The sequence below is a fragment of the Crocodylus siamensis genome, chromosome 1 (genome assembly GCF_052110815.1).
Source record: "Crocodylus siamensis isolate JL-2025a chromosome 1, ASM5211081v1, whole genome shotgun sequence".
Classification (NCBI taxonomy): Eukaryota; Metazoa; Chordata; order Crocodylia; family Crocodylidae; genus Crocodylus; species Crocodylus siamensis.
In genome coordinates this window covers 374,379,881-374,407,568 of record NC_143395.1, presented here as the reverse complement: position 1 = coordinate 374,407,568, position 27,688 = coordinate 374,379,881, and the positions used below count along the sequence as shown (strand labels likewise).

At 44.8% G+C, this 27,688-nt stretch overlaps 1 protein-coding gene across 12 annotated transcripts in view; it reads left to right on the top strand.

Moving 5' to 3' along the window:
- Positions 1-27,688, top strand: part of NBEA (neurobeachin) — an 835,610-nt gene that overhangs the window by 651,113 nt on the left and 156,809 nt on the right. For all 12 annotated transcript variants that reach the window (XM_090027554.1, XM_090027509.1, XM_090027581.1 and 9 more), the window contains 2 exons: positions 23,124-23,241; positions 27,184-27,286. In XM_090027554.1, the coding sequence (XP_089883680.1) occupies positions 23,124-23,241; positions 27,184-27,286 (221 nt within the window). The remainder of the gene's footprint in view (positions 1-23,123; positions 23,242-27,183; positions 27,287-27,688) is intronic.

Genomic DNA, 27,688 nt, shown 5'->3' with positions numbered 1-27,688 from the left:
GGAGGATCACCTCTTTGGACCTGCTCGAGATGCATCTGTGGATGCATGACAAGGTACGGTTCGCCTTCCTGACTGCCTCCCCACACTGCCGGCCCATGTTCATCTTGGAGTCAGTGATGACTCCAAGATCCTTTTCCGCCTCCGTGCTGACAAGAGGGGAGTTCCCCAACCTGTAGGTATGGTGCCAGTTGTTCCTCCCCAGGTGCATCACCTTGCACTCGTCTGTGCTGAATCCCATCCTATTCACATCCACCCATCCTTGTAGCCTGTCTAGGTCTGATTGAAGCCTGATGCTACCTTCTAGTATGCCCACATCCCCCCATATCTTAGTGTCATCAGCAAATTTGAATAGGGTGCTTTTTACCCCCTCATCCAAATCACTGATAAACATGTTGAACAGTGCGGGCCCAAGGACCGAGCCCTGTGGAACCCCACTGCCCACGTCCTTCCAGGTTGAGAAGGAACCATCCTCTACCACCCTCTGGGTGCGGCCCTCCAGCCAGTTGGTGACCCAGCTGACTGTAGCTGATAGGATCGGAAGGGACCTGAGCAGATCATCATGCCCAACCCCCTGCCATGGGCAGGAAAGAATGCTGGGGTCAGACAACCTCGGCTAGGTGATTATGTAGCCTTATTCTGAAGATCCCCAGGGTAGGAGCGAACATCACTTCCCTTGGAAGTTGGTTCCAGATCCTATCTGTCCTGACTGTGAAGTAGCGCCTCCTGATATCTAACCTGAATATTCTCTTAGTCAACTTATGGCCCTTATTCCTTGTTACTCCTGGTAGTGCTTGGGAGAACAGAGACTCTCCCATTGCATGCTGTTCCCCCTTGGCCAGTTTATAGATGGCCACCAGATCCCCTCTCAGCCTTCTTTTGAGGAGGCTGAACAGGTTCAGGTCCTGTAGCTTGCCCTCGTAGGCTTGCCTTGCTGCCCCCTGATCATGCCCTCCTCTGGACCCTCTCGATGCTGAGGTGTGACGCCCAGATCTGGATGCAGCACTCCAACTGTGGCCTGACCAGTGTTGTATAGGGGGGGAGGATCACCTCCTTGGACCTGCTCATGATGCATCTGTGGATGCATGACAAGGTGCAGTTAGCCTTCCTGACTATATTGGTGGCCCATGTTCATCTTGGAATCAATAATGACCCCAAGATCCTTTTCTGCCTCTGTGCTGGTGAGAAGGGAGTTCCCCAGCCTGTAGGTATCCTGCTGGTTCTTCCTCCCCAGGTGCAATACCTTGCACTTGTCACTATTTAAACCCATCCTGTTCTCATCCACCCACCCCTGTAACCTGTCCAAATCTAATTGCAGCCTGTCCCTCTCCTCCAGCATGCCCACTTCTCCCCACATCTTAGTGTCATCCGCGAATTTGAACAAGGTGCTTTTCACCCTCTCGTCCAAGTCACTGATGAAGATGTTGAACAGTACAGGCCCGAGGACCAAGCCCTGGGGGACCCCACTGCCCACATCCCTCCAGGTCAAAAATGACCCATCCACCACCACTCTCTGGGTACGGCCCTCCAGCCAATTTGCAACCTATCTGACTGTGTAGGCATCGAGATGAGAATGGGGTGAGAGACAGTGTCAAAGGCCTTCCTAAAGTCCAGAAAGACTATGTCCACCGTGATATCTGCATCAAAGGATTTTGTGACCTGGTCGTAGAAGGCCACCAGGTTGGTTTGACAGGACCTGCCTCTAATGAACCTGTGTTGGTTGCCCCTAAGCAGAACCTTCTTTGCTGGTCCCTCACAGATGTGCTCATACATGAGAGATATAGGGGCTATAGGTAATATAGGTACAACAGGGTGAAAGCCTTCCAGATACCAAGGGGGGATCAGGGGAGCAGAAACAACAGTTACGCATACTTATACTCTATAAACGATGTCAAGTGACAAAGCATGAGGCATGATTTCCCAAAATATGAGATACAGGCACCCCAGAGGGGGGAAGGGGAACTCTGCTCCCTAATGGGGATTCCCTCTTCCCAGCCACTTACCCCTCTGGGGCCTTGGTTAGGAACAGAGCCCACATGGTAGGCAAAACTGTACCACTGAGCCATCAGTGCTTGGGTTGCTGCTTGCAGCTCCAGGACTTTAGTCCCTCCATGTTGCTATGCATGCTACCTGCATGCCAAGCTGCTCATTCTCATGCCTGGGATTGGAAACCTGAGCTCCCGCCTGCAACAGCTCTGCCTCTGCTGGACAGCTCTGCGAACTCTTCTTTAACCTCTTTGTCCCTCAGTGCAGCAGCCCCCTCAGAGCTGGGTGCGCTGCCCTTTTATTCTCTTCTGGGGAGAAAAGTGACCAACGGGACAGTGAGAGAGCTAGGTTCTCACCCAGGTCTGATTCTTCACCTCACCTCTGGGTACGGGTGGTACCCTGCCATCACTTGGTTGGTAGGGAAGGAGAAATTCCCCCACCATAGACAACTGGTGCCTCCTGGCTCTGGGGGAGCACTAGCTGCTGATGGCTGATAGGGGGTCAGCAGCTGATTGGGGGGGTCCCCCAGTAGCCAATCACTGACTGGCAAGGGGTCTCCCCATGGCCAATTGCCAACTGGGGGCGATCCCCCAGTGGTTGATTGCTAACCCTGGAAGCACCGGCAGCAAACCAGAAGTGCCATTGGCATTTTTCGGGGGGGGTACCAGCTGGCTCTCCCCACTTCCCAGCCAGTGAGGGACAGTTTTTCAGGGGGCACATGCCCCCCCCAGTGCCGCACTATGCATTGCCTATATCCCCCACCAATCTATTTTGAATTTTTCAAAACGCATAGGCCAAGCTGCCCCCAGCAAGCCCCTGCTGGCAAGCCCATTGCATATTCATTGAGCCAGGGAGAGAGAATGAGTGTGATTCTTTCAGCCTGTTGGTTAGAGAACTCTGCTGGCTGGTTGGACATCTGCATTCCAGTTCCTTCTTCAGCAACTCTTTAAATAATTTATTAAAAAATGGAAAAGTGTCAATAGGAAATGACAGGTCATTAGTGTTGCTAATGATTGCCTGCAAATGCAAGACTACAGGACTTGAAAGTCCAGGAGTCCTCTTCTAGTTTTGTGTTCCTATTAAGAACAACCCAACTAAGAATACTGTAGTATAGTTACTAGCACACTCTTCCTGGAGGTGAATGATGTAGGTTGAAATCCCTTTGAATAGAAGAGAATTGAATCTGAATGACTGTCCTAACCATAGATTGTTAGGGAAAAGGGGAAGCCGCCACCTTCTCAACTTCACATTATTTTTCAGCTAAAACTATTTTGCAAACAGAATCTGAATTCAACAACACCGTTGAATCAAAATTCATCTTCAGCAAATAAACTCTCCAGCTTTAATTTCCAGCTATTAGCAAAAACTTCACCACATTTTTCTCACTGTATTTACGAATGGATGCCTAGGTTTATTCCTTTGCTACAACTTTGCCTTTGTTAAAGAAGCTCAAAATGTAACTGAAATATTTCATTTGTGTAAAACATTTTTCTTTGTTTTACATTTCAGCAATAAAATTGGAACATATTCCTTTTCATTTAGATCATACAGAATTGTAGCTATCTACACAATAATTCTTGTGGTTGATATCTTTTATTAGACTAACTGCATGTTTGGGATAGACATAGGCAAGTGTTTGGGTACCAGAGATCCCTTCCTCAGGCTTCTGAGGGAGAAACAGACACTGCAGAGGTAAGCAGCAGATGGAATAAAATCTTGTATAAAACTTTGTATGTAAACAAAAACAAATTGTAAGTAAAATTATCAGGTAGCCACCAGACTGGGGAGATGCAGTAAAAACCTGATAAAGGAAGAGCAAGATGCATAGAATCATAGAAGTAGGGTCGTAAGGGACCTTGTAGTTCTTCAAGTCCGACCCCCTGCGTGGACAGGAGAAAAACTGGGCTCAAATGACTACAGCCAGGTAGGCATCAAGCCTCTTCTTAAAGACCCCCAAGATAGGAGCCAGCACCACTTCCCTTGGGAGTTGGTTCCAGATCCTAGCCGCCCTGACTGTGAAGTAGTTCTTACGGATGTCTAATCTAAACCTACTCTCCAACAACTTGTGGCCGTTATTCCTTGTTATGCCAGGGGGCGCTAGGGGAAACAAGTTCTCTCCCAAACCCTTCTGGTCCCCCCTAGTGAGTTTATAGATGGTCACCAGGTCCCCCCTCAGCCTTCTCTTGTGAAGGCTGAACAGGTTCAGATCCCGCAGTCTCTCATTGTAGGGTCTGCCCTGTAGTCTCCGGATCATGTGAATGGCCCTCCTCTGGATCCTCTCAATGTTGTCCACATCCCTCCTGGAGTGGGGCGCACAGAACTGGACACAGTACTCCAGCTGTGGCCTGACCAGTGTCACGCGGGGGGGCGGGGATCACCTCCTTGGCCCTACTTGAGATGCACCTGTGGATGCACGACAAGGTGCGGTTACCCCTGCCAACCGTGACCTCACATTGTCAGCCCATGTTCATTTTGGAGTCAATAATGACTCCAAGATCCCTTTCTGCCTCCGTGCTCTCAAGAAGGGAGTTTCCCACCTTATAAGTGTGCTGCTGGTTACTGCTGCCCAAGAGCAGCACCCTGCACTTGTTAGTATTGAAACACATCCTGTTTTTGTTAGCCCACCCCTGCAACCTATCTAGGTCTTGCTGCAGTCTTTCCCTCCCTACTAGCGTGCTCACCTCACTCCAAATTTTGGTATCATCGGCAAATTTAAACAGGTTATTTTCACCCCGTTGTCCAAATTGCTGATAAAGAGATTGAACAGCGCGGGCCCAAGGACCGAGCCCTGGAGGATTCTGCTGCCCACTTCTCCCCAGGTCAAATATGACCCGTCCACCACCACCCTCCGAGTGCGACCCTTCAGCCAATCTGCAATCCATCTGACAGTGTAGGTATCAAAGATTGTTCAGGAGGGTAATTATTTCAACATCCATGCTTAAAATATCTTCAATGCAACACTGAAGCAGAAGTATATAGAGTAGTTGTGGTTACTGGGTTTCTGGATGAGCACTGATTCTGCCTGTGTCATCGATCACTAGCTTGTTCAAGCAACAGATAGGGTAGGGCATGTGAAAGAGTACATTATTGCCTATGAAAGCTCATGCTCTTTGAACCAGTTAGTATCTGTAGTATAACTTGCCCTACCTCCTGTCTGCTTAAAACTAGCAAGGTTAACCACCTCTGTAGCTTGTTCAGATTAGCTACTCAGCCTCTGGCTGCTTTACCACTCTATCCAGAAAGAACACAGACCATCTGCAGACATTTTGTCAGCCTGACAAAGGGTGTTTATACCTAAAAGCATGCTAAAAAGAATTTTTCCAACTATTTGAGTTGGTCTAATAAAAGATATCAGATTTAGCCAAAGAACCTTGTCTGCTCAGCACTGAAAGTTTAGTTGGAACTCACATTTATTTTACAGTTTCCCTTAGAATGAGTGTATAGACAGGCAAAACAGGTATCCTAAATCAAACAAGGAGGGGTGATCTTGTTGCTTCTGAACATACAACAGTTGATTTGTAGTAACTGTTTTAGCTAAAACTCCATCCTACAGTAGGTGAAGCTGGGGCTTAATTAACACATAGGCAGAATAGTTAAAATGAATCAGTTTTGGGTAAGTTCCCTTCTGCTGCATCCCCCTTGCCTCCCCCCCCAGCTTTAATTCAGTATAACTTTTCTCTGTCTATATCCTGAATCCAATTTAAAGTGGTTCCTTGGCACCAGTGCAAGAACTTCATAGCCTTTTGGGGTATGCATACAACATGCTTCAATTCTGATTTGAGCTAATGCTCTTTTAGCATCTCCACTTTGCTCTTTACCACTGTAGGTGCTTATAGATGTGCTTGTGGCAGGCCAGTAGGGGGAGCTCCTGCGTTGAGCCGCCCACCTCCCTGCGCCCGACCACCTTCCAAGCTCCAAATGCCTCCCTAGGGGCGCCTTATGCGTGGCCGACCCCTCTCCCGGAGCACACTCGCTAGTCTGGGGGTAACATCACCGCCACCACCCCGAGAAGGGACTGTCTCGGCCCTGTGTCCTCGGGGAAACACAGGCCTAATAGTCCGACGGGTACTTGACCCAGTACAGGCACTTGGGCACTTCCCCAAGTCAAGGGGGCAAAAAAGTAAAGTCTCTCTTAGTCCGCAGACTAAGGGGTCTCTTAGGCATAATTTAGACCCACCCCTCAATAAGTCTCCCACACCAGTCAAAAAGGAGAACTTTATTGATTACAAGGGGTAGGGTAAACTAGGGTACAGGGTTGAGCAATATCTTAGAAATCCTAAAGAGCAAACAGTGTGGCTGAGGTAGCCTTTTGATTACGCATCTGTGTTACTGCCAGCTAAATATCTAATCCGATTGAGTAGCTTACTCACAAGCATCTTCCAGAGTTCTCCAGTTTCCCCTCTGGAGTCTTGGGGTAAGAGAGAAAGCTAGGTCCAGATGGTAAGGGTTCTCTGTCTCCCCTGCTTTGCTGCTGCTTCACCTCATGGCTGAAGAGAGAGCGCCTCCTTCCCCCCCCACAACCTATATAGCCCCTGTGACTTCATTCACCTGGTCCAGTGGAAGTCAGCCCCAGTTGGCTGTCAGCCAACCAATTTGTAATACATCACCTGTTACCGGGCAGATTCCAGCTGCCCAGGTAGAAGCCCCTTACCCAGGTAACAGATGCCAGTCACGTAGGCAGAGGGAGCAGGTTTCCCCCCTCCCTCAGGAATGCAGCCAGCTCAGGTTACCTAAAGAGACAGGCTGAGGTGTGAATCCTCTGCTGGCCCATCTAATCACATAGTTACAGGGCAGAGATTTTGGGGAGAAACCAAGGTGGCTTTCTGCCACAGTGCTCATTCACATTTTTACTAGAGCACTTTAGCATCACCTCATCGTCACATGTATTAAACCCCTGCACATTTCAAAATGGCCATGGGAGTGATTTATCTAAACCTTGTCAAATGAGCTTTAGATAAAGCATCCTAGCAGCCATTTTGAAACAACTTTTGGGCTTAATTTGGGAGCTTAATGCATGTGACAGTGAGCCATTTTAATTAGAGAGGCTGTCCGTGAATCTCTCTAATTAAACCCCCTTCCATGTCACCCCCTAGCACATATATAGGCAGCCTATAAATCTTTTCTGTTGACTGCACGCTTTCATGTTTGGCCGCCTCAGGTGGCCTTTTATGATATCTGCAAGGTTCGGTTGTCCAGAGCTCTTCTACTGCTGTTTCTACTATGGTCAGCATTAAGTCTTTCTTGCTTTCTCCAGAATTCTTAAGGATCTGTTTGAACATCCTGCTGAATATCTAAAAACAAAAAAAAAAACAAAAAAAAAGTCACTGTTGCAATTAGATTTGGAAAAGATGACAAAGTGACCCGTCGTTCTCTTTGATGTGGTAGTATCCCATTCTGTTCCATCTTTCCTTAATGGTATTAAAACTTTTCAAAAATGTCAAACCATAACCAACATTACATTGATGATGTGTGTGTGAATTGTATGGACAGGAAAACATCCAAATGCACACAGGTGTGCAGTGCTTAGAAATCACAGCAGTTAAAATCATTTATATGGAATTCACAATGTTTGAAAGGGCAATAATACCCAAGGTCAGTAATAATTATCTGGTCATTTTGTACCATATGTCCAGTGATTTGCCATGATAGCTCAGTTAGAAATAATGAATTTAGAACAATTATGAGGTTTGCTTTAGTTGTATAAAAGTTGGTTACTTAGACCAGGATTTATTGTTCCACAATACTGCTTCCAGGCCTAGTAGCTGTTTTATTCTAATACCTCATCTTATATTAACCAGGTTTTTATTCTAATAATTTATGTGGTGGCAATCTAGTTAGCTGCCACTACTGTTACTTCTCAACATATCTTATACAACACTTTTACAGAACATAAAATCATAAAGGGTACATCTACATGTGTGCTTTACTGGAGCTGACTGATTAGTTCCACAGTAAAATGTCACTGTCTACACATGCACTGGTATTAGGGTGTAGTAAATTAATTAACTCTGGCATAGGATAGTACTGTCCATAACAGTACTATTCTACAGCAGAGTAATTTACTCCACTGAAATGCATGTGTAGATGGCAATAGGGGCTGGCTGGGGCACGAGGGTACTAACGTGTAGGGGCTGCCTGCTGCCTAACCCTGAATTTTAGCACCTTTGTGCCCCAGACAGCCCCTCTGCTGTCTGACACTGCTACCCAGAGCCCAGCCCTGACCCCCCAGGCCTCCTGCCAGCCTGAGGGTGTTCTGCCCTGGCTCAAACTGCTACAGTCCTGGGCACACGTGTAAACACTGCACCTGGGAGCAGTTTTCGCTGGTGTGAACTGTGCTAGAGTTTATCACATTGCCCTAATGGCATATGTAGATGTACCCAAAGTGTAACAAAACACCCTACCCGCAAAATCCAGAGAAGAAAATGGACCAGAGTCACTGAAAAATGAATGTGGGAATTAGAAAAAGACAGTCATCGTTATTGAACTTATGGGCTAAATGTACATAGCTGTAGCATATTATATGAAGACTCTTAACCAAAAACCAAAGAAATAAAGGAGTGGGGTGAGCAGAGCCTCCTGTTTCAGTATTGGAAAGGCCCCTCTTGATAGATTTTATTTTTTAGTTAAAATTGGAAGAAGAAGCATAAGCTGAGAAAATTTGGCAGAGTAGTAGAACTCAAAACCACAAAAATAATATCTGCATCTTTGAGATCCCCGAAGAGTAGGAGAAAAATGAAGCAATGGTGCTAGAGGCTGTTTTGTTTTGGGTTTGGGGGTTTTGTGGGGGTGGGGTTTGATTTTTAAAAAGTGATGTTCACAGGGAAATTGCAGTGGCACACAGAATTCCATGTTTGTCCTGCAGATCCCCTAAGAGCTAGTGAGCCTAATAAGGTTTTCAGATAAAGCAAAACTTTAAATGCACACTCTTTGTAAAGGGGAAAGAGCCTAAAAAGAATCACATGAAAAGGAAATGAAACCAATATATGTAGATATAACAAAATTGTTTCAGAATGTGAATAGTTGCTGGATTCAAATAATTGTATAGATAAGCCAAACAATAAAACAATACGGCGTGCAAGATGTTATTAAGAGTATTTACTCTTAATGTGACTATGGGAATTTAAGCAAAAGAGAAAAGATGATCCCCAAATACCCCAATGTATTTTTAAAAACTGGACAATTCAACAATGGCCATAAAAGCATTTGGATAAGAATTTTACTTATTTTATTTAAACATTGTTTTTTGTTTATGAAAAATGCAAAATGTATACATCATACGGATACATATGAAATGCATCCATATGATGTTTTCATCTTTTGAGATAATAGCTATTTTTAGGGACCTACCAAATTTGCAATTCCATGAAATCCAGGCAATGCCAGCAAAATCCATGGAAAAAAAGACTTATGGAATAGAAAATACTGGCTTCTCAGAGAAAGCCAGCAGTCTTCAGCCTGCCGCAGTAGACCAACAGGGCAGGTAAATAGGGGAGTGGCTGCCTGCTTGAAGGGCTGTGGCAAGATGGCTGCTGCTCCCACCCCTTGCCACTGATTGGCTGCAAGGGCTGCCTCTCATGTGGCCCTGCCCCTTCCCTCCAATTGCCAGTGAGAGGTGAGACTGCATGGCAGACAGCCCTTGCAGCCAATCAGTGCCAAGGGGTGGGGCCACATGACAGGTAGTCCCCACAGCCATCAGTAGTGAGGGGCAGGGCCACTGGGACCCCTCAGCCAATCATAGGCATGGGGAACCCACTGCACTTCACCTATAAAAAGGCTGTCTGGGCTCATGTTCTGCCCGCATAGTAGTGGGGCAGCCCCCATGAATTAGGTAGGTCCCTATTTTTTATCTTTGGAATATATAAATACTTATTTGTTTTCCTGTATGGGTACACCTATTCCCCTATTGATTTTTATTTTTTTAAAGTGTGTCTTATTTTTACCTGTTAAATTGAAGTCTGTTCAATACTTATTTTATTACAGATTCTGAAATTGTGTATTCTCAATACAATATTTCATAAATTCTAATAGTCTGGTTTGGTGCCATTAGTGTCTGACATTTCAGTCTTCTTAGAATATAGTAGATAGTCGTACAAACTGCCATGTGTATTTACTATGCTCCATATCAAGAAGTTTCATGAGGAAGTTTATTGCATGTGCATTGCTGCCACTTTTTTAAATATGAACTACTAAATATTTTTACCTGTCAAAGCTTAAATTCAGAATTTCATATTTACCTTAAAGCACTTAATGACACAATTAACATTTGACAAAGACAAAACCAAAACCCTTGGGTCTTGGTAGGTAAAGCAGAGAATCATTTTTAGCCATCTTGTTTGCATTTGTTTCTAATTTTGAAAGGTAAACACAGAATGTTTAGCGTGAATGTGATGCCATAACTGATAAACATTATTAATGCTCTTTAGTCAGGGCAGCTTGTAAGAAGATCCTTTCTTTTCAAGAAAAACTCTTGTTTCTTGAATGTATGTCTGTCATCACTAGGACACAAGGTCCTTTCTAAGGCAGGAGATAAAGAACATGGTAGGTGTTCAATTTGAGGTGTATTTTGTCATCAGGCAATAGGTTCCAGTCTGAGTTACGATCTGTTTTTGGATTAAGCTGTTTTTGACAGGGTTATGAATTATCACTGGGTTTTATTTATGGGTCAGCTGGCCATTTTAGTCTTTCTGGACTTTCCAGTATTTGTGTGTTTCTTCTCTAAGGCCTCTGGCACATATTCATTTAGTGGCATGATGGGATCTGCTCCCCAGTCCCAACAATTGTGCCTCCTACCATGACACACATGCATGCTAAGACACATGATTTTGGGATTAGGGATCATATCCCAGTCATGCCACCAATATTTGACAGGATCATGATCCCAGGCTCCTCCTGCACCAGCAAGTTGAAAGCCAGTTGCTCAAAAAAACAGTATGGTTCCATAGCTGGAAGTCTTGAACCAGATCAGGTGGGCTGGGACTGACATCAGCTTGTGGGTCCCAGCCCCAGGACAACATTGGAGCCATCTGGCAACTCTGGCAACACACAGGGGGAGCTGCCAGCCAAGTCCTGCCATGCAGCCAACATCAGGCTTTATGGTGGGAGACACTGCCACATGTTCAATTTAAGGTGTGATAGAGAGCAGCCCCAAAATTATTATACATATTTTGTGGAATAATTTTGTGGCTGTTTTTGCATTTTATGGAGTCAATGATTGCCTGAATATGTGGCTGGGTTACTATTTATGTTGCAATTAACAGGTTAATCATGTCTTAAGTGTAACTTCTGCCAGAAGCCTAGAAAGCAGTGTTGTCTGTGACTTCCAGCTACACCCTTAATATAGCAGCCAGTTCAGGCAGATGGGTAATTGTGTGTGGTTTTCTGTTCTGGTCTCTTCTTCTTCTGATTGTATATATATATAAGAGGTTAGATGGTTTGAATTTGGATTTCAGCTTTTACTTCATGCACTGTAATCCAATTAACATGTCTTTATGAAGAAAGAGGTGGTTTCCTCTAAGACAGTCAAAAAGCAAAACAATAGCCACTGGGCTATAGCAAAATAACAAGTCCAACCACAAAAATGGTAAATTCCATGCTAGCTTAGAAATTTGTAAAGTTCCCTGGTCACTCAACCTATGGAGCCAGGGGAAGCCCGGAGAGTTCCCACAACAGCAGAGCCCCCCTACTCCTGCCCCCCCCAGCTGGGAGCCCCAGCAGGGGCTTCTGGCCCGGGATCACGTGGCTGTACTGGTGCTGGAAACTCAGGGAAGGGTGGCAGGGGAGAAGGGCAGGGGAGGACACTGGGCAGGTAAGGAACCCAGGGAAAATTGGCCCCTCACCCACCCCATGGCCAGCACTCCCTGCTGCAGCTGTTCGCAGCCCACACAGGGCTGTCCTGAGCAGGCACAGGCAGCCCCACAAGGCTTGCGAGCAGCTGCAGCATGGGGCACTGGCCACGGGGTGGGCAAGCGACCACTTTTCCCATGCTCAGCACCAGCTTGTAACCTGCCCCCGCTTCCAGCCTGGGCTCCATGCCAGCTCCAGGCTTGCCTGTTGGGGCTGCGCACAGCGACAGCAGCTGTGCCCCCCTTCCCCCTGCTTGCCATGCCGAGCAGTGTTTTCTGCTGCTGCCAGCCTGGAGCTCACATGCTGGGCAGCCCAGAGGCGGCTCTGGCAAACACTGCCCAGCACGGCAAGTGGGGGGGCTGCAGCTGCTGCCACTGTGCACAGCCCCAATGGGCAAGCCCAAAGCCAGTGCAGAGCCCAGGCTGGCAGTGGGGGAGGGTTGCAAGCTGGTGCTGAGCATGGGAAAAAGCGGTCCCACTACTGCCCCATGCTGCAGCTGTTTGCACCCTGCATGGGGCTGCCTGTACCTGCTCAGGACAGTCTGCATGGGCTGCAAGTGGCTGCAGCAAGGAGTGCTGGCCATGGGGTGGGGGAGGGGTTGCTTTTCCCTGCACTCAGCACCAGCTGGTTCCCTGCCAGGGAGCAGGGGATTGGGGCTGCATGCTGCCCCTTGCCTGTACCGCAGGGCTGGGGGCACTGTGAGTGAGCAGATGTACAGGGACCACACTAGTATCCCAGGGCCAGCACTGGCAGGGCCCAGAGCAAGGCAGCAGGAGTACAGGGTCCCACCCAACAGGGATTCTATGGAGCCAGGCCAGCTCTCCCCTCTCCCTGCTGGTGCAGCCGAGCCTGGTTCCACCGGTGCTGGCCCTGAGACATTGGTCCCAAGACATTGGGACATTGGTCCCAAGATAGTGACTAGGGGGCGGGGCACCTGTCAAGGGGTGGGGCTACCCATGCGGCCCTCGACAGTGGCCCTCAACTGGGTAAGCAGCTCTTTTCCCAAAATAATTGCCTGCCTCTGGCCTAGATCATCACAGTTCCATGAGAATAGGCCAGAACAAGTTTTTGAAGAGTCCAGACTCAACACATACTGAAAGATATACGTTAGATAGTCCCAAAACACAGAAATAGAAATGAGTGTTTATTATTAAAATCAGGGAGTCATGGACATCTCTAAATTACATAAAATATTTAAAACATGGCGACTCCCTTGTCAGTGAGACCACTCCAGTCATTTTAGGCAATAAAGTATTTACTGAGCACATTCTGTCAGGTGGTTGTAGTTTTGATACTGCATCTAATAAGGGCTTACTGGGTCCAGGGGCTTCTAGACCTGCCCCTTTAACAGAAGTAGTGAGATCCTGACTAGAATACTTACATCCAGATTAAGAGCAACAGTCTCTAAATTGGTGTACCGAACCAATTTAGAAAAGGAAGAAGCCCCTTAAATTGTATGAGAAAACTTCTACATGTGCAATAGCATTCCCAGTGTGCATACATTTTAACTATGGAGGTATAAAATACTTTTAACTTGACAGAATGCCAGTGCAAAAAGGTGAACCAATACCATTACCTAGAGCAGTAGAGCTAACTTTTTTGGCATATGTGCCACAATTTAAGTCCCACACCTCCCAAATGCCGGTCTGATCCCCTTCCTCTGCCGAGTCCTCAAAAAGACCGTTCATACCACTTGTTGCACACATACCATGAGTTAGTCACCCTGACGTAAAGGGACAACTGTGTTCTACTTCTTTATCTCCTATGTTGTTTGACTTTATTGTAATAAATATCCTTTATCAAGGATATGGTAGAAATTCTGGGAATAAATGTACAGGGAATGTAAAGCAAACTGTCAATACCTGCTGACAATCTCGTGCTTTTTGTGTACGGCTAATTAAAAATGTAGTTAGGAGTCATGACCCCTAGACATTATTATTGGTAGAATTCAAGTGCTTACAATGAAAAGCGTGGCCAAGGTTCTGTGCAAAGTCCTTTGCAATTGAGGTGGGGGGCAAAGGGGGTGACCAATGTAGCAGCCCTGGGTGCCATATTCTGGGAGAAAGTGTAGGGGGACCAAAAATAGCTGCCACCACAGCTGGCCTCTGGCCATGTCCCAGGCCATTGCCCCACCCAGGGCATGAAGTTGCCCTGTTATACCTGTGGTCCCATGTCATTTTTTTTCATTACAATTAAACCTCTAACTAGTTTATTTAAAAAAAAAAATAAAAGAGTTCTTCAAAAATTCCTGTGGTCAAACTAGGAATGAAGAATCAAAATGACATGGCCAGAACTTCCAATTGAAATGGGAGACCCAGCTGTGCCAGATTTTAAGGGCTGCCCAGAGCAGCATAAATTAGATCTGTATTGAAATTATATGAGATGAGATAGCGAATCTTTAATAGAGAGAATACCTCACAAAGATAGGTAGATTGGTATTTTCATTATTGGTATTTTTAGGTTTGGTATTTTGGTATTTTGGTATATTGGTAAAATATTGGTATTCTTAGGTTTGGTATTTTCTATTCTTATAGAATTATGTGATAGACACATAAATGCAAAATTCTGGCACAGTGAAAGATCACTTGTTGCTTAAAAGTCTTTTTAGCAACTAGCTATACGTGAGACATTTGACCAAACACACAGAATAACCCTCTGAAATATTAAAAACAGAAAATCACACTTCCATTCTTGGGGTATATAAGGACATATAGTAATGTTAGTAGTGTTAATAATAATACTTTTTTACTCCTATAGCACTTTCCATCTGAAGATCTTAAAGCGTTTTACTAATTTAATTATGCTCCATAGGTAGATATTTTTCCTGCGTGACAGACCTGAAAGATTAGTCATGGGGCATGTGCAATTAGTTGTGACTAAATTTACTGAAGGAATTTGGCACTAAATCTTTTGCCAAGTTCCTCCAGCCCTGCCTTGTGCCCCTGTGGCCACTGAGGGGAGCTCCAGCCTCTGGACCCAGCTGCCAGCACTTGGCAGCCATCTTTATAAGTCAAAACCTGCTGCCAGCACTTGGTACTCATCTTGGAAACACAGCCTCCCCCCCGATCCCTGGCCAATCCCTTCCCTGCCCAGGTACCATGTGCCCAGTGTAGGGGCAGCACATAATAGCTCCCTCCTCACCCACCCTGCCTCCCTGTGCCATGGCTGCTTCAGCCCCTGCCCCTGCCCCACTCCTGATGGCCATGGTGCTGGCCCTGCTGGTCCCAGAAGCCCCTCCCCCCCAGGCCCCAGGACAGCTGCACACCTGCCAGTGGGGCCAGGGCACCAGGTTCAGGAGGCCCTGGCCAACGCCCTCCTCCTGCATTCTCCACATCAGTCCATGTGCTCTACTGCCAACACCCCCCCTACCTCCTACCCACCCCCAGCACCACTCTCAGGGCAGGCACATGTTCAAAACAACCCAAACAAATTCCCTCACAACACCCACCCCCATTCCTCTTCCCTCAATACACAACGCTCCATCCCCCATCCCACATCCCACCCCAACACACAGAGCCCCTCCACCACCTTCCCCACCCACCAACAATAACTATCCACTTCCCAAAGTGAAAAATATTTACAACAGTCTCAGTCTGAGTCCCAGAGTGGGGGGCTATCGGGTTGGGGGGGGACCTAAAGGTCAGAGCCTGGAGACAGGAGCCCAGCACCCCAGTCTCTTCCAGTTCCCCTGGGAGGTCAGGGGCCGCAGTGACCACAGCAGGTGGCAGGCTTATCTGTGGGGGACACCAGACAGCCCTCCTTAATGGTGGTTGGCTCCCCTCTGCCTGCCCAAGTTCAGGGCCAGTGTCCCCTTGTGGTGCTGTGTCTGGCACTTCTGGGTCCTTGGGTGCATGGGTTTGGGGCGAGGGGCGGGGCTGGGGCTGGGCAGGTGGCAGGGGCCCTCCACTATCTGGGGCTGGATGACCACCTGCTGCCAGAGTAGCTCAATGTGCGCTCACTCCAGGGCCTCCATCCATGACCAGTGCCCCCACTGTGCCTGGTCCTATGCCTCCTCCCAGGCAATCTCCCCAGCAATGTCTTTCACCTGCCAGTCCTCCTCCTGCACCTTTTGCTCCTCTGCCACTGCCACCAGGCATTGGAGCAGGATGGTTCTATCCAGTGTGTGCCACTGGCACAGCCAGTGCATACATATAGCTCCAGCATGGGGTGGCAGTTATCCAGAGCCTGCATCCGCACTGAAGCTGGTAGGCTTTCCTCTGTGTCCAGATGTTGGCCCTACAGAGGCAAGAGACAGAAGCCTTTTGTGAGAGTTCGCAACATTTCAGAAATAAAATGTTCTGCACCAGGGGCTATGCACTGCCCAGCCTCAGATCGGGGGTCAGCTGTGCAAGGGTGCCAGGGACCATGGTAAATTGGCCAGGCAGGCCTGGGCAGAGGCAGCAGCCAGATAAGCCCAATTCCTGGTTGCTTTCCTGGGACCGGCTGCCCTTTGGGTGCTGGCCACAGGCAGCTTGCCAACCCCTTCCTGCTTCTGTGGGCAGAACAGGCCAGGCTGCTGGGAGTACCTGATGCCACAGCTCCAGACCCTGCTTCCCTGACTCCGTGCAGGCCAGCGACTTTGCTGCACTGCCAGCCAGTCATGGTAACTGGGCTCGGGGCATATGAGGCTCCCAGACAACTGGGGTGAGGGGCTGGCCACACCCCCACCTTCCCCACTGGGGGCCTCTCCAGTAAGGTGTCCTGAGCCAGTCCCTCCCCACATCACTGCTGTGCATCTAGTGTGTCCCTGCTGCGTGTGCCTCAGGTGGTGCATGATGAGCTGTTTATGCAGGCTGAGGTGTGTCCAAGCCACTATGCCCTGATCCTAGGGGACAGGACTGGCAGAGGCAGCCAGGGTCCTGTCCAGGTGGGCACCCAGGGCCTGCAGTGCTTCAAGGTACTTGTGTGTGTGCCCCAGGGCACAAAATGGCCGTAGGCTTTTATAGCTTGCAGCTAGGGGCTGCCACAGAGCAGCCCAGCCCTGGAAAGGGGACCAGCCAGGAGCCCTGGAACTGGGCTCAGGGCAGCTTCGTAGTGGCTAGACAGACCTAGCACTAAAGTCAGTGCCAGGTCGCATCTACACATGTGTTACTGCACTTTAACTAATCACATCCAAATTTGATACCTGCAAATTTATTCATGATTAGTCATTTTTACTGGGCCATATGGGTATGCACATGTAGATGCGCACCAATACTGTGCAGTAAATTAGGCTAAGGCCCAGTAAAGCATCTCATGTAGACATACCCATAGAACAGTTGGGCTGGAAGAGACCTCCCTCCAGAGGTCATCTAGTCCAGCACTCTGCCAGAGGCAGGAACATCCTTATCCAAACCATATGACTATAATCTCAATTCTACACAAGACTACCCCAGCCCTGACACAACATAGACCTAACATCCTAACCTGCCATAGGTTGTACCATACCTACATGTAACTGCAAGTGTATGTGTGTGTGTGTGTGTGTGTGTGTGTGCGCGCGCGCGCTTCTAAGCAACCAAGCTATCTTTATTGGAGAATTTCAAACAAGGGCTTGAATTTTTGGCAATTAAGATTATATTGGGAAAGTGTAACTACTTGGCCTTTTTAGAAGACAAACTACATAATGATGTTAAGCTATGGAGTGCAAACTATAAATATAAAAGCAAAAGAGTGGATAGAATAAGATAATGTACATGACAGTTATCTGTTCCAACACTAACCAGATGATATAAATCTATAATCTGGTTCACAGAATATGTATTTCTCCACCTTCATGTAATGATATGCATAATATTGCCTCCAGTGTCTCTCTGAAATGCAAAAACGCCAGGCACTGTTTCATACATATGATATATAAATAAAGAATGTTAAAAATATTTTCAAAATCTAAAAGATAGAATCTGAAAGGAATTTAATGAAGTGCTAATGATAAGGTGAAAGACAAAAACTTAAATTCAAACCAGGAATAAGGGAATAACTTTTTTCCTGGAACTTCATAGTTAAAAATCGGTGTACTCAGTGAACGACATAGATGTCACAGGAAAATATTAATAAACTTTCTTATAGTGGATGAAGAGTCCCAGACATTCACAGAAAATGGTAAAATTAACAGTATATCTTGCTCAGGAAGACAATACAATGGAAATACTAAAATAATTGGGATATTTTGAGATACAGACAATAATCTAGTACTTACAGGAAGGACATTTAATTTCTTCCTTTCCTCTGATTTCCCATACTTTCTAGCTTCTTTTCCTTGTCCAGAAAACATCTAACAACTCGATAAAAGTTTTTAAAAAGTCAGTATAAGTGGTTGACAATACACATATCAAGGTCTAGATGTGCTTAATTAGAAAAACAAAAAAGGGAGAGTCTTATACTCATATACTATCAATATACACTATGCTGTTGAATGCTGGTAATAGACACATTTTATTGTTATCGTGTGAAATATCAATACGCAAAATCTTTTCACTAATTAAGAGGGGGAAAAAACAACTAAAATATTTTTAAACAAAAGCTGAATTTCTGGGGCACAATTTTGTGTCAAGGGTTGAGTTCAGCAAATCTGCTAGTTGTGGCATAATAAGTTCTGTTTGTAATTGTATCTATAAAAGCATGTTCCAGTTATATCAGCTATTTTCCAGGGGACTGAGTTCACCCTTTAGCTTTTTAAACCCATTGAGTATGATTTCTTATCTCTTCCTTGAGTTTTTGAGTATTATATAGTCAGATTTGAGTGCTATACAGAAAAAAATGTGTATTATGTGGTGGTACAGCATATTCAACCGTGTGGTACTGGAATCTCCCAAGTTTATTATTCTTGGCAATCTCAGCTTCCACATACATAATGTCAAGCATACCGTACCATCTGATCTCAATGAGAGACTAAAGGAAAGCTCGAACTATTTAGCTTATCAAAGAAAACGTTATGAGGCAACTTGATCATGGTCTATAATTACCTACACCAGGAGAAGATATCTGATACCAGAGGGCTCTTTAATCTATCAGACAAAGGTGCTACAGGATTCTATAATTAAAAGGTAAAGTCAGCAAAGTTCAAAGTGGAAATAAAATGCAGATTTTGAACATGTATGGTAATTCACAGTTGAAAGTGCTTACTATGGGATGTGATGCATAAACAGTCCAAAACCACGCTGGACTGTGATTGAAGGGAAGGAGGAAGAAACTCTGGCATACATCCAGGGAAAACCAGGTCACTGTTCTACCTTTCAGGCAGTCTCTGTTGAGATCAGTCAGGATAGCAAAAATGAAATGCAATTATATCCTTAATGGCCACAATGACTCCAGTATTAGCACTTGTTCTTATCTCCAAATCACTCTATGCAGATCTTGAAGATTATTGTGATTCATCATTTCTTTCTTTCCAGCTTTCTTCTAAGATACAGTGAATATCTGAGTCTTTCAGAAGCTAATTTATATTTTGATTTTTATTCTTTCTGAAATACAATGTCATATTTTTGGTGCAGAGCAGGGGTCAGCTGCTGGTACCGCCACCCTCCCACAATACGGCAAGTGCAAAGCACCCAGCTACTGAAGCCTCCTGTTGATGAATACCACTAAAGCCTCTGCTCCACCCCCTGGTTACCATTTCTGGTGTAGGGAAGATAAGATGCTTTACAAAATATTTGTGGGTTTGTTTTTATTGCTAATAGAATCCATAACAAGTACAGTATATTATAAAATTGAACTAAGAAACTTTTGACATATGATAACCCATCACTAGCACCTGAGACTTTAGCAAGACTTTCGATATGGTCTCCCACAACATTCTTGCAAGCAAGGAAGTATGGGTTCGGATGAATGAACTATAAGGTGGATAGAAAACTGGCAGGATTGTCAGGATCAAAGTGTAGTAATCAGTAACTCAAAGTCTAGTTGGCAGCCAATATCAAGTGGACTGCCCCAGGGGTTGGTCCTGAGGCCAGTTTCGTTCAACATCTCTATCAGCAATCTGGAAGATGGGATGGAGTGCACCCTCAGCCAGTTTGCAGATGACACCATGCTGGGGGAGTAGTAGATACACTGGAGGGTAGGGCTAGGATTCAGAGAGACCTTGATAAATCAGAGGATTGGACCAAAAGAAAGCTCATGAAGTTCAATAAGAGCAAGTTTAAGTCCTATACTTAGGGTGGAACAGTCCCAGTACTGGTACAAGCTGGGGACTAACTGGCTCAGCAGCAGCTCTGCAGGAAAAGACCTGGGACAATAAACTGAATATGAGCCAACAGTGTGTCTTTGTTGCCCAGAAGGCTAATGGCATACTGGGCTGTGTTATTAGGAGTATTGCCAACAGATCAACAGAAGTGATTCTTCCCCTCTGTTCAAGTACAGGAGAGGCCACATCTGGAGTACTGTGTCCAGTTTTCGGCCCCCACTACAGAAAGGATGTAAAATTGGAGAGAGTCTACCAGAGGGGAACAAAAATAGTTAGGTGGCTGGAGCACATAACTTCTGAGGACAGGCTGAAGGAACTGGACTTATTTAGTCTGGAGAAGAGAAGACTGAGAGGGGATTTAATAGTAGCTTTCAACTACCTGTAGTTCCAAAGAGGATGGAGCTAGACTGTTCTTAATGATGGCAGATGACAAAACAAGGAGCAGTGGTCTCAAATTGCAGTAAGGGAAGTTTAAGTTAGATGTAGAGAAAAACTTTTTTAACGAAGAGGGTAGTAAAACATTGGAACAAGGTGTCCCAGAGAAGTTGTGGAATCTCCATCTTTGGAAGTTTTTAAGACTGAGCTACACAAAGTCTTGGCTGGGATGATCTAGTTGGGGATGGGTGAGCTTTAAGTGGGGGTTGGATTAGATGACCTCCTGAGGTTCTTTCCTACCCTAATTTTCTATGATTCTATGAGTGCTAACATAAGATATATTACTAAACATTTTAGGGAAAGTACCCTTCCCCTGCCACCAGCTTAAAGCAGAGAGCTGGATATCTGGACTGACAAATAAAAATGGTCAGGGAAATTCCAAGGGGGGCAAGTCGGGCAGGTTTCTTTATAAACTGGAACTGGAAATGGATGTTTAGGGGAAGGTATCTTCTAAAGAGGTTGGAAAACATGGTTGAAGCTCCTAATGCCTGATACAGTGGGTGCATCTACATGCGGGCTTAACTGCGGAACAGACTAATTAGCTCCACAATATAGCATCACGGTCTACACATGCACTGGTATTATGGCAGAGTAATTTACTGTGCTGAAACGCACGTGTGGATGCTATTTGTAGGCATTAATTGCACCCTGTCAGCCCAGCCAGTCCTGGACCTGCTCCACCCCAGCTCAAACTGTTGCTGTCCTGGCTGCACTTGTAGATGCTCTGCCTGGGAGCAGTTTCCTCTGGCTCAAATGGCTCCAGAGTTCATTGCATCACATTAATTGCACATGTAGATACACCCAGTGAGGGGCAAATTCCCTTTCCCTAGTCCCCTCACCTTTGTATGAGGCAAAGATGGCAGAGTCCAAGCAATAGACTAGAGACCAGCTGTGGAAGGGTTTCATAGTTTCATAGTTTGTAGGGTCGGAAGGGACCTGAGCAGATCATCTAGTCCAACCCCCTGCCATGGCAGGAAAGAGTACTGGGGTCAAATGACCCCAGCTAGATGTTCATCTAACCTCCTCTTAAACACCCCCAGGGTAGGAGCCAGCACCACTTCTCTTGGAAGCTGGTTCCAGACCCTAGCCGCCCTGACCGTGAAGTAGCGCCTCCTGATATCTAACCTAAACCTGCCCTCTGCCAGCTTGTGACCGTCATTCCTGGTCACTCCTGGCGGTGCTCGGGGGAACAGGGACTTCCCCAGTGCCTGCTGGTCCCCCCTGACTAGTTTATAACAGGCCACAAGATCCCCCCTCAGCCTGTCCTCATAGGGCCTGCCCTGTTGTCCCCTGATCATACGAGTGGCCCTCCTCTGGACCCTCTCAATGCCGTCGACATCCCTCTTGAAGTGCGGCGCCCAGAACTGGATGCAGTACTCCAGCTGCGGCCTGACCAATGCCGCATAGAGGGGGAGGATCACCTCTTTGGACCTGCTTGAGATGCATCTGTGGATGCATGACAAGGTACAGTTGGCCTTCCTAACTGCCTCTCCACACTGCTGGCCCATGTTCATCTTGAAGTCAATGATGACCCTCAGATCCCTTCCCGCCTCCGTGCTGACAAGAGGGGAGTTCCCTAACCTGTAGGTATGGTGCCAGTTGTTCCTCCCAAGGTGCATCACCTTGCACCTTGCACTTGTCTGTGTTGAAACCCATCCTATTCTCGTCTGCCCACCCTTGTAACTTGTCTAGGTCAGATTGTAGTCTGTTGCATCCTTCCAATGTTCCCACGTCCCCCCACATCTTAGTGTCATCACTAACATCTTAGTGTTAGGAGATGACAGCTATCTTATAACAGGTGAAAATGATTAAGGAAGAAATGATGGCCCTCACTATACAAAATATTGCCAGATATTTCCCAGATGAGTTTAGTTAATAAAACTGAAGCCTAATTAAACCACATCCTTTGCATCTTGTCTGTCTTCTTCTGTGTGTATGACAATGAGTCAAATATGAAATAGGCAAGTTAGGAATTAGTGACTGCATTAGGTCTTGTAACAGTAAGTCAGACCTTAAGCTCAGATCATAACTATTTATAAACTCAGTGCTATTTTTTCAACTAATTTTACTTTAAAATATTTTTGTATTTTGGTTAAATTACACAGAAATAGAAAGTCACCATAACACTAATGCTTTGAAATATTAAAATACAGTTAACCTTAGAAAACTTAGAAAAATGAATGCAACAATGATATTTTATTTCCTTGTGTTGGTAGATGAAGAACAGAGTATTTCTAACTTGCAGCCTAGGAAGCTGACTTAGAGATTTCAGTATCCATTTATGTTATTCTTTACCTTTATACAACTCAGTCGCAAAATTTAAACTCAGGATACCCATCTTAACTTGCAACTCTGTTTTGTACATTTGGTAGTGCTTACTTATCTGCAGTCCATTCAGTCTGCATTGCTTGACTGGAATTTTTTTTGGTCTACATAAAATAATGTGATATGACACAACAGAAGCAGATTTATCCAATGTCATGTTGCCATATTTGCAAACACTTCTTGAACTGTAATCACATTTTATTTTATTTTTTAACTAGCTTTTCTGTTCAACTGCTAACTTTGTGTTTTTGCATGTCATCAAGTTCAGCAGGATAATCTTACCCTCTCTTATTTGATACATAACACTTGCTGTGTTCTTATGCAGTAGTGTCAAAGCAAACATCTAATAAATGTCTGCTTCCTTTTTTCATTTTAGGTTCTTGCCTACACCGAAGGTCTTCATGGAAAATGGATGTTCAGTGAAATTCGAGCTGTTTTTTCAAGACGTTACCTTCTTCAGAACACTGCTTTGGAAGTGTTTATGGCAAACAGAAGTATGTATTTTTGGTTGTTCTGTGTAAGCTAGTTTCTGGTCAGTTTTATTGATGGTATCCATTCATCCTCAAACTAAAACGCTATACTTCATTTTGAAAAGTGCTGCAGCTTTTCCTTTTCTTCTCATTTTTTCTTTATTCATTATATCTAAAATAGAAATTGTTGAGGCCAGTAAATTGGACTTTACTTTGTCACTGTGATTATGATGAACGCTGATGAACAATCAAATTGATAAATGCAGGAACCACTTTTCAGGAATGTTTGTTCAGAATACTAAGCAAATTTCCTTTTGTTTTGCTTTTGTCCCTTTTGCTTTCATGTTCTGTAAATATTTGAGTGAAGTGTCAAGCTCCCTCAAATGTGAATTGTAAGACTGAATGGCTGGATATATGGTGAATATGCAGTTGCTTAAATTAACTAAAAGGAAACCTTAAAAAATTGTAATTCTAAAATAAGTCTTGAAAATTTTGCTGTTAATTAATTTTGTAAGTTATTTGTCATTTTGTGCTCTTTATACCAAGCAATACCGTCAGAAACTTCATATATAAGATACATGGTCAGAGCACATGATACATAATGTAACTTAACTAATGAAAAACACTACAAATTGATTTTTTTTTCAGTGAACTGTTAGCAAAAGCTCCTCTGAGATAGAATTTATTTACTGAAAAAGCCTTGTATAATTTTGAACAAAGACTTCAGTCTTACAATTTGTTTGAGAGAACTTGCACTATTAAAGAATTTTGCAGTTTTGTCCCTAAATAAATCATAACCAGTATAATGATATTTATTTAATAGTATTAAATAATTGTTTTTGAATTCTTAAATTATTGGGCCCGGTTTGTTTAATCCATTTTAGTTGGTTAATTAGTCCACACTAATATTTCAGAACGTGTCTGGAAGTAAATCCTTTCTCATACCACCCCTGTAACATTTAAACATCCATAGGACCAGTGCAGTTAGAGCATGCTTTTCATTTCACAGAACGAGCATGTAAGGGAGCTGGTATCATACTGGACTGCCTTTGGTTCCCCAGCCCAAATGATCAGGCACTCATTTAGAGCCATATCAAATGGGAGGAAGTCTTTAGCACAAGTCCACAAAGGGGCTCAGGCTCACGACTGTGGAGCGATAATTAGATGTCTTTAACCACTCTGCCACCAAGTCCCTCCCTCCTGTGACGTGGCATATATTGATTTTCCTAGTCCCAAACTGACAAGAACATTGTGTCCAGTCACATAGGAAAAGACCAAAGTCACGAAACCAGTTCTATTGTCTTTTGGAAAACTGAACCCAGGTTAAGGATTGCCTTAAACCACGTATAGCTGTAAAACCCAAATGTACATTAACACTTATTGCATACTGTGCCCATTGTGTTCCTAGCTGTGCTCATCTTTAGGATAAAATACCTTCAAAATGGTGTTTTATTTAACAATACCTGACATTGTTGCAAATCAGAAATCATTTTCCCACCAGCTGGCTCTTTAGAGCATGTTCACCAAAATATTCATAAATCCAGTGGTCTTACCACAAAAATACAATATAACCACCTGGACATTCTGTAGAGGTGGGTGTCAAAACACTGTTGCCTACCAGTCTTCTCCACAGAAGCAAATAGCTGATAAAACGTGTCAACAATCTAGTCACCATGTGAGATCAGTAAAGTAAGTAGTGACCTACAACTCAAGAAGGAAGAAGTATAGCCAGTCTCTGGTCTACTGACTTTTAAATATATCAGTCATCAGATATTAATATCTTAAAACTGATTGCGGAATTTAACAGCTTAATCAGAGAGTTCAGCATGTGATGCACCATCTTCCTTTTAGGGAAACATTTATATCTAGGCTTGGCAGAATTCAATGTTTATTTTTTATTTTTTTAGATAATTTTAATATGGTGTTGCTAGGTATAAAATAATTTTGAACAAATAATTCAGTCTTAGAACTTCTTTTTTTGAGAGAACTTACACTATAAAAGAATTTTGCAGTTTTGTCCCTAAATAATTCACAACCAATAAAAATGATGTAATATTTAATTTTATATATATATATATATATATATATATATATATATATATATAAAAAAAAAAATAATTCGGACAGCTAAAATCAATGTTTGTTTTTAAGCATTTCTTTCAATTTTTTTCAATTTAAATTTTCATGTTTGCATGAAATTAGAGGGGTGGGAACAGACAATTTAGTAATTACTAGGGGTGCTAATTACTAGGGGTGCATGATAGAGATTTCTGGGGCCGATACTGAGATCTGATTTTTAAGGAGGCGTATTGGCCCATATCAATCCAATTTCTGATACCAGCCTGGCAGCTTGGAGAGCTCCGTGCAGCTAGTAAGTCTGGTGTGGTGGAAGGGGAGTGGGGAGGGAAGGTGTGTGTCGGGGGGCAGATCAAGGCCCCCAAGGTGAGGGAGTAATAGGGCTGGGGCAAGCGTGGGGGTGGGGGGTGGCTCCTGCCTCCACATACTGCTAAACTAGGAGCCGCTAGTCCGGCACTCACCTGCTGCTCCGGCAATTCTCGCTGCTTCTCCCGCCGCTCATCCAGGCAGGCGTGGGGCAGGGGGGTGCCCCTGGATCTGTGCAGGGTGGGATGGGCACAGGCCGGGGCTGCACAGGGCTCTTCCCTGCCTGCCCCATCCCTACACAGATCTGGGGGCTTCCCCTATGCCCCCCGGATGAATGGTAGGAGCAACAGTGGGAGCTGCCGGACAAGCGGGTGAGCCCCAGACCAGCAACTCCTGGATGAGCAGTGCACAGTGGAAGGCTCCCCCCCACCCCACTGCCCCTCAGACAAGCTGTGGCTCCATCCCATGCCTGCACCATCCCAGCTGGGCAGTGCTTGCCCCTGCCTCAGCCCCTCTCCTCTCTCACTGTGGGGGCCTTGACCTGCCCCCCATGCTCCTTTCCTCCCTCCTCCCCTTCCACCACACCAGACTTACCAGCTGCTTGCAGCTCTCTAAGCTGCTAGGCTGTGCTCCTCGCTGCCTATGTGCTGCGCTGCAGCTTCATGCATGCAAGAGCATTTATTGGCCAAATTATTGGCCGCATCAGGCTGATTTCTGATACAGTCAATTTTCTTTAAATTGGTGCCGATCTGATATTGGACCAATGTATCAGTGTATCTCTAGTAATTGCAGTATACTGTTAAAAGCTTTATAAAATCACATGTTAAAATATATTAAAGTAAATATCCATAAATCAATAAAGCATACCTGCTTTAAACCATTCTGTTCATTCATCAAAAAGGGCAGGCAGGGACCAGAAAAGGAATGCAGCTTGGCTCTGGAGTTCTGTGAACATGGGGAGAAGCATTGGCAACCCAACTCAGGTGTAGGAAGCAGCTCCCCATATTGACAGCCCTGGGCTTCTGGCTGTCAATAGCTGTGACCTTCCAACCTCCACTCTGAGCACAGCCCTACCAGCACAGTCCCCAGCACCTGCAGTGGCCATCCAAGTGCTGTCAGAGGAGTGCACACTGCCCACTGCCTTGGATTTCCTTACCCCCATACCAGATTTTTTTTTACATCTCCATTCAATAAATTTTGAAGAGTATCAATGGAAAGATCTTTCCCTCAGTTTATGAGTGACAAGTGAAATCAATGTTTATTGGTAAAAAATCATATCCTGTCAAGCCTATGTATATCTTAGACAAGCCTGGGATACATGTTTTTAGATTTAGTGCTAAAGAAGGCAGTTAGTTAAACTGATAGCTTCAAAGCACAGAACATTTCAGGAGCACCTATTCTTTACCCTTGAAATTAGTGAAACATTTCAAGAGCCCTGATTCACAAGAGGACGGACATGGAGCTATATTAGCTTTGCAAATAAGTACTAAGTCTTTTGAAAAATATATTCTGAAGTATTTTGTAGATAAACATGATTTTGTGCTCCTGTGTTTTTCTAAGTTATGTTGTCTCCTTTTGGCACAGCCTCCGTTATGTTTAATTTTCCTGACCAAGCCACAGTAAAAAAAGTTGTGTACAGCTTGCCTCGTGTTGGAGTTGGGACCAGCTATGGTTTGCCACAAGCCAGGTAATTTCCTTAAAATATTTATTGTTCTCTGTTCATATTTTTATAGGAATAAACAACAATGGCTGATATTTGAGAATATTTTATTCGGTTGCAAATATTTAAACATTATTAATGTCTAGGGTTCTGGAATTCCCATCACTTCAGTGTGTCTTGAGCAGCAATATTCCTTATAATTATGTGACATGTTATAGAATATGAGCATTATGTAAACATTATTTAAATTTACCTTTTACCTGTCCAGCAAATGAGTACACTTCTTTGAGCAATAAGAAATAAGACAAGTGAATGTATTTGTTTGTTTAACTCTAGAAAGAACAGGATTCGTGTTTGTTTGTTTACATGACTCTGTGTTAGCAAAGACTGATGTGCTATTGTGGATATTAAAACATAAGGTCATGAACT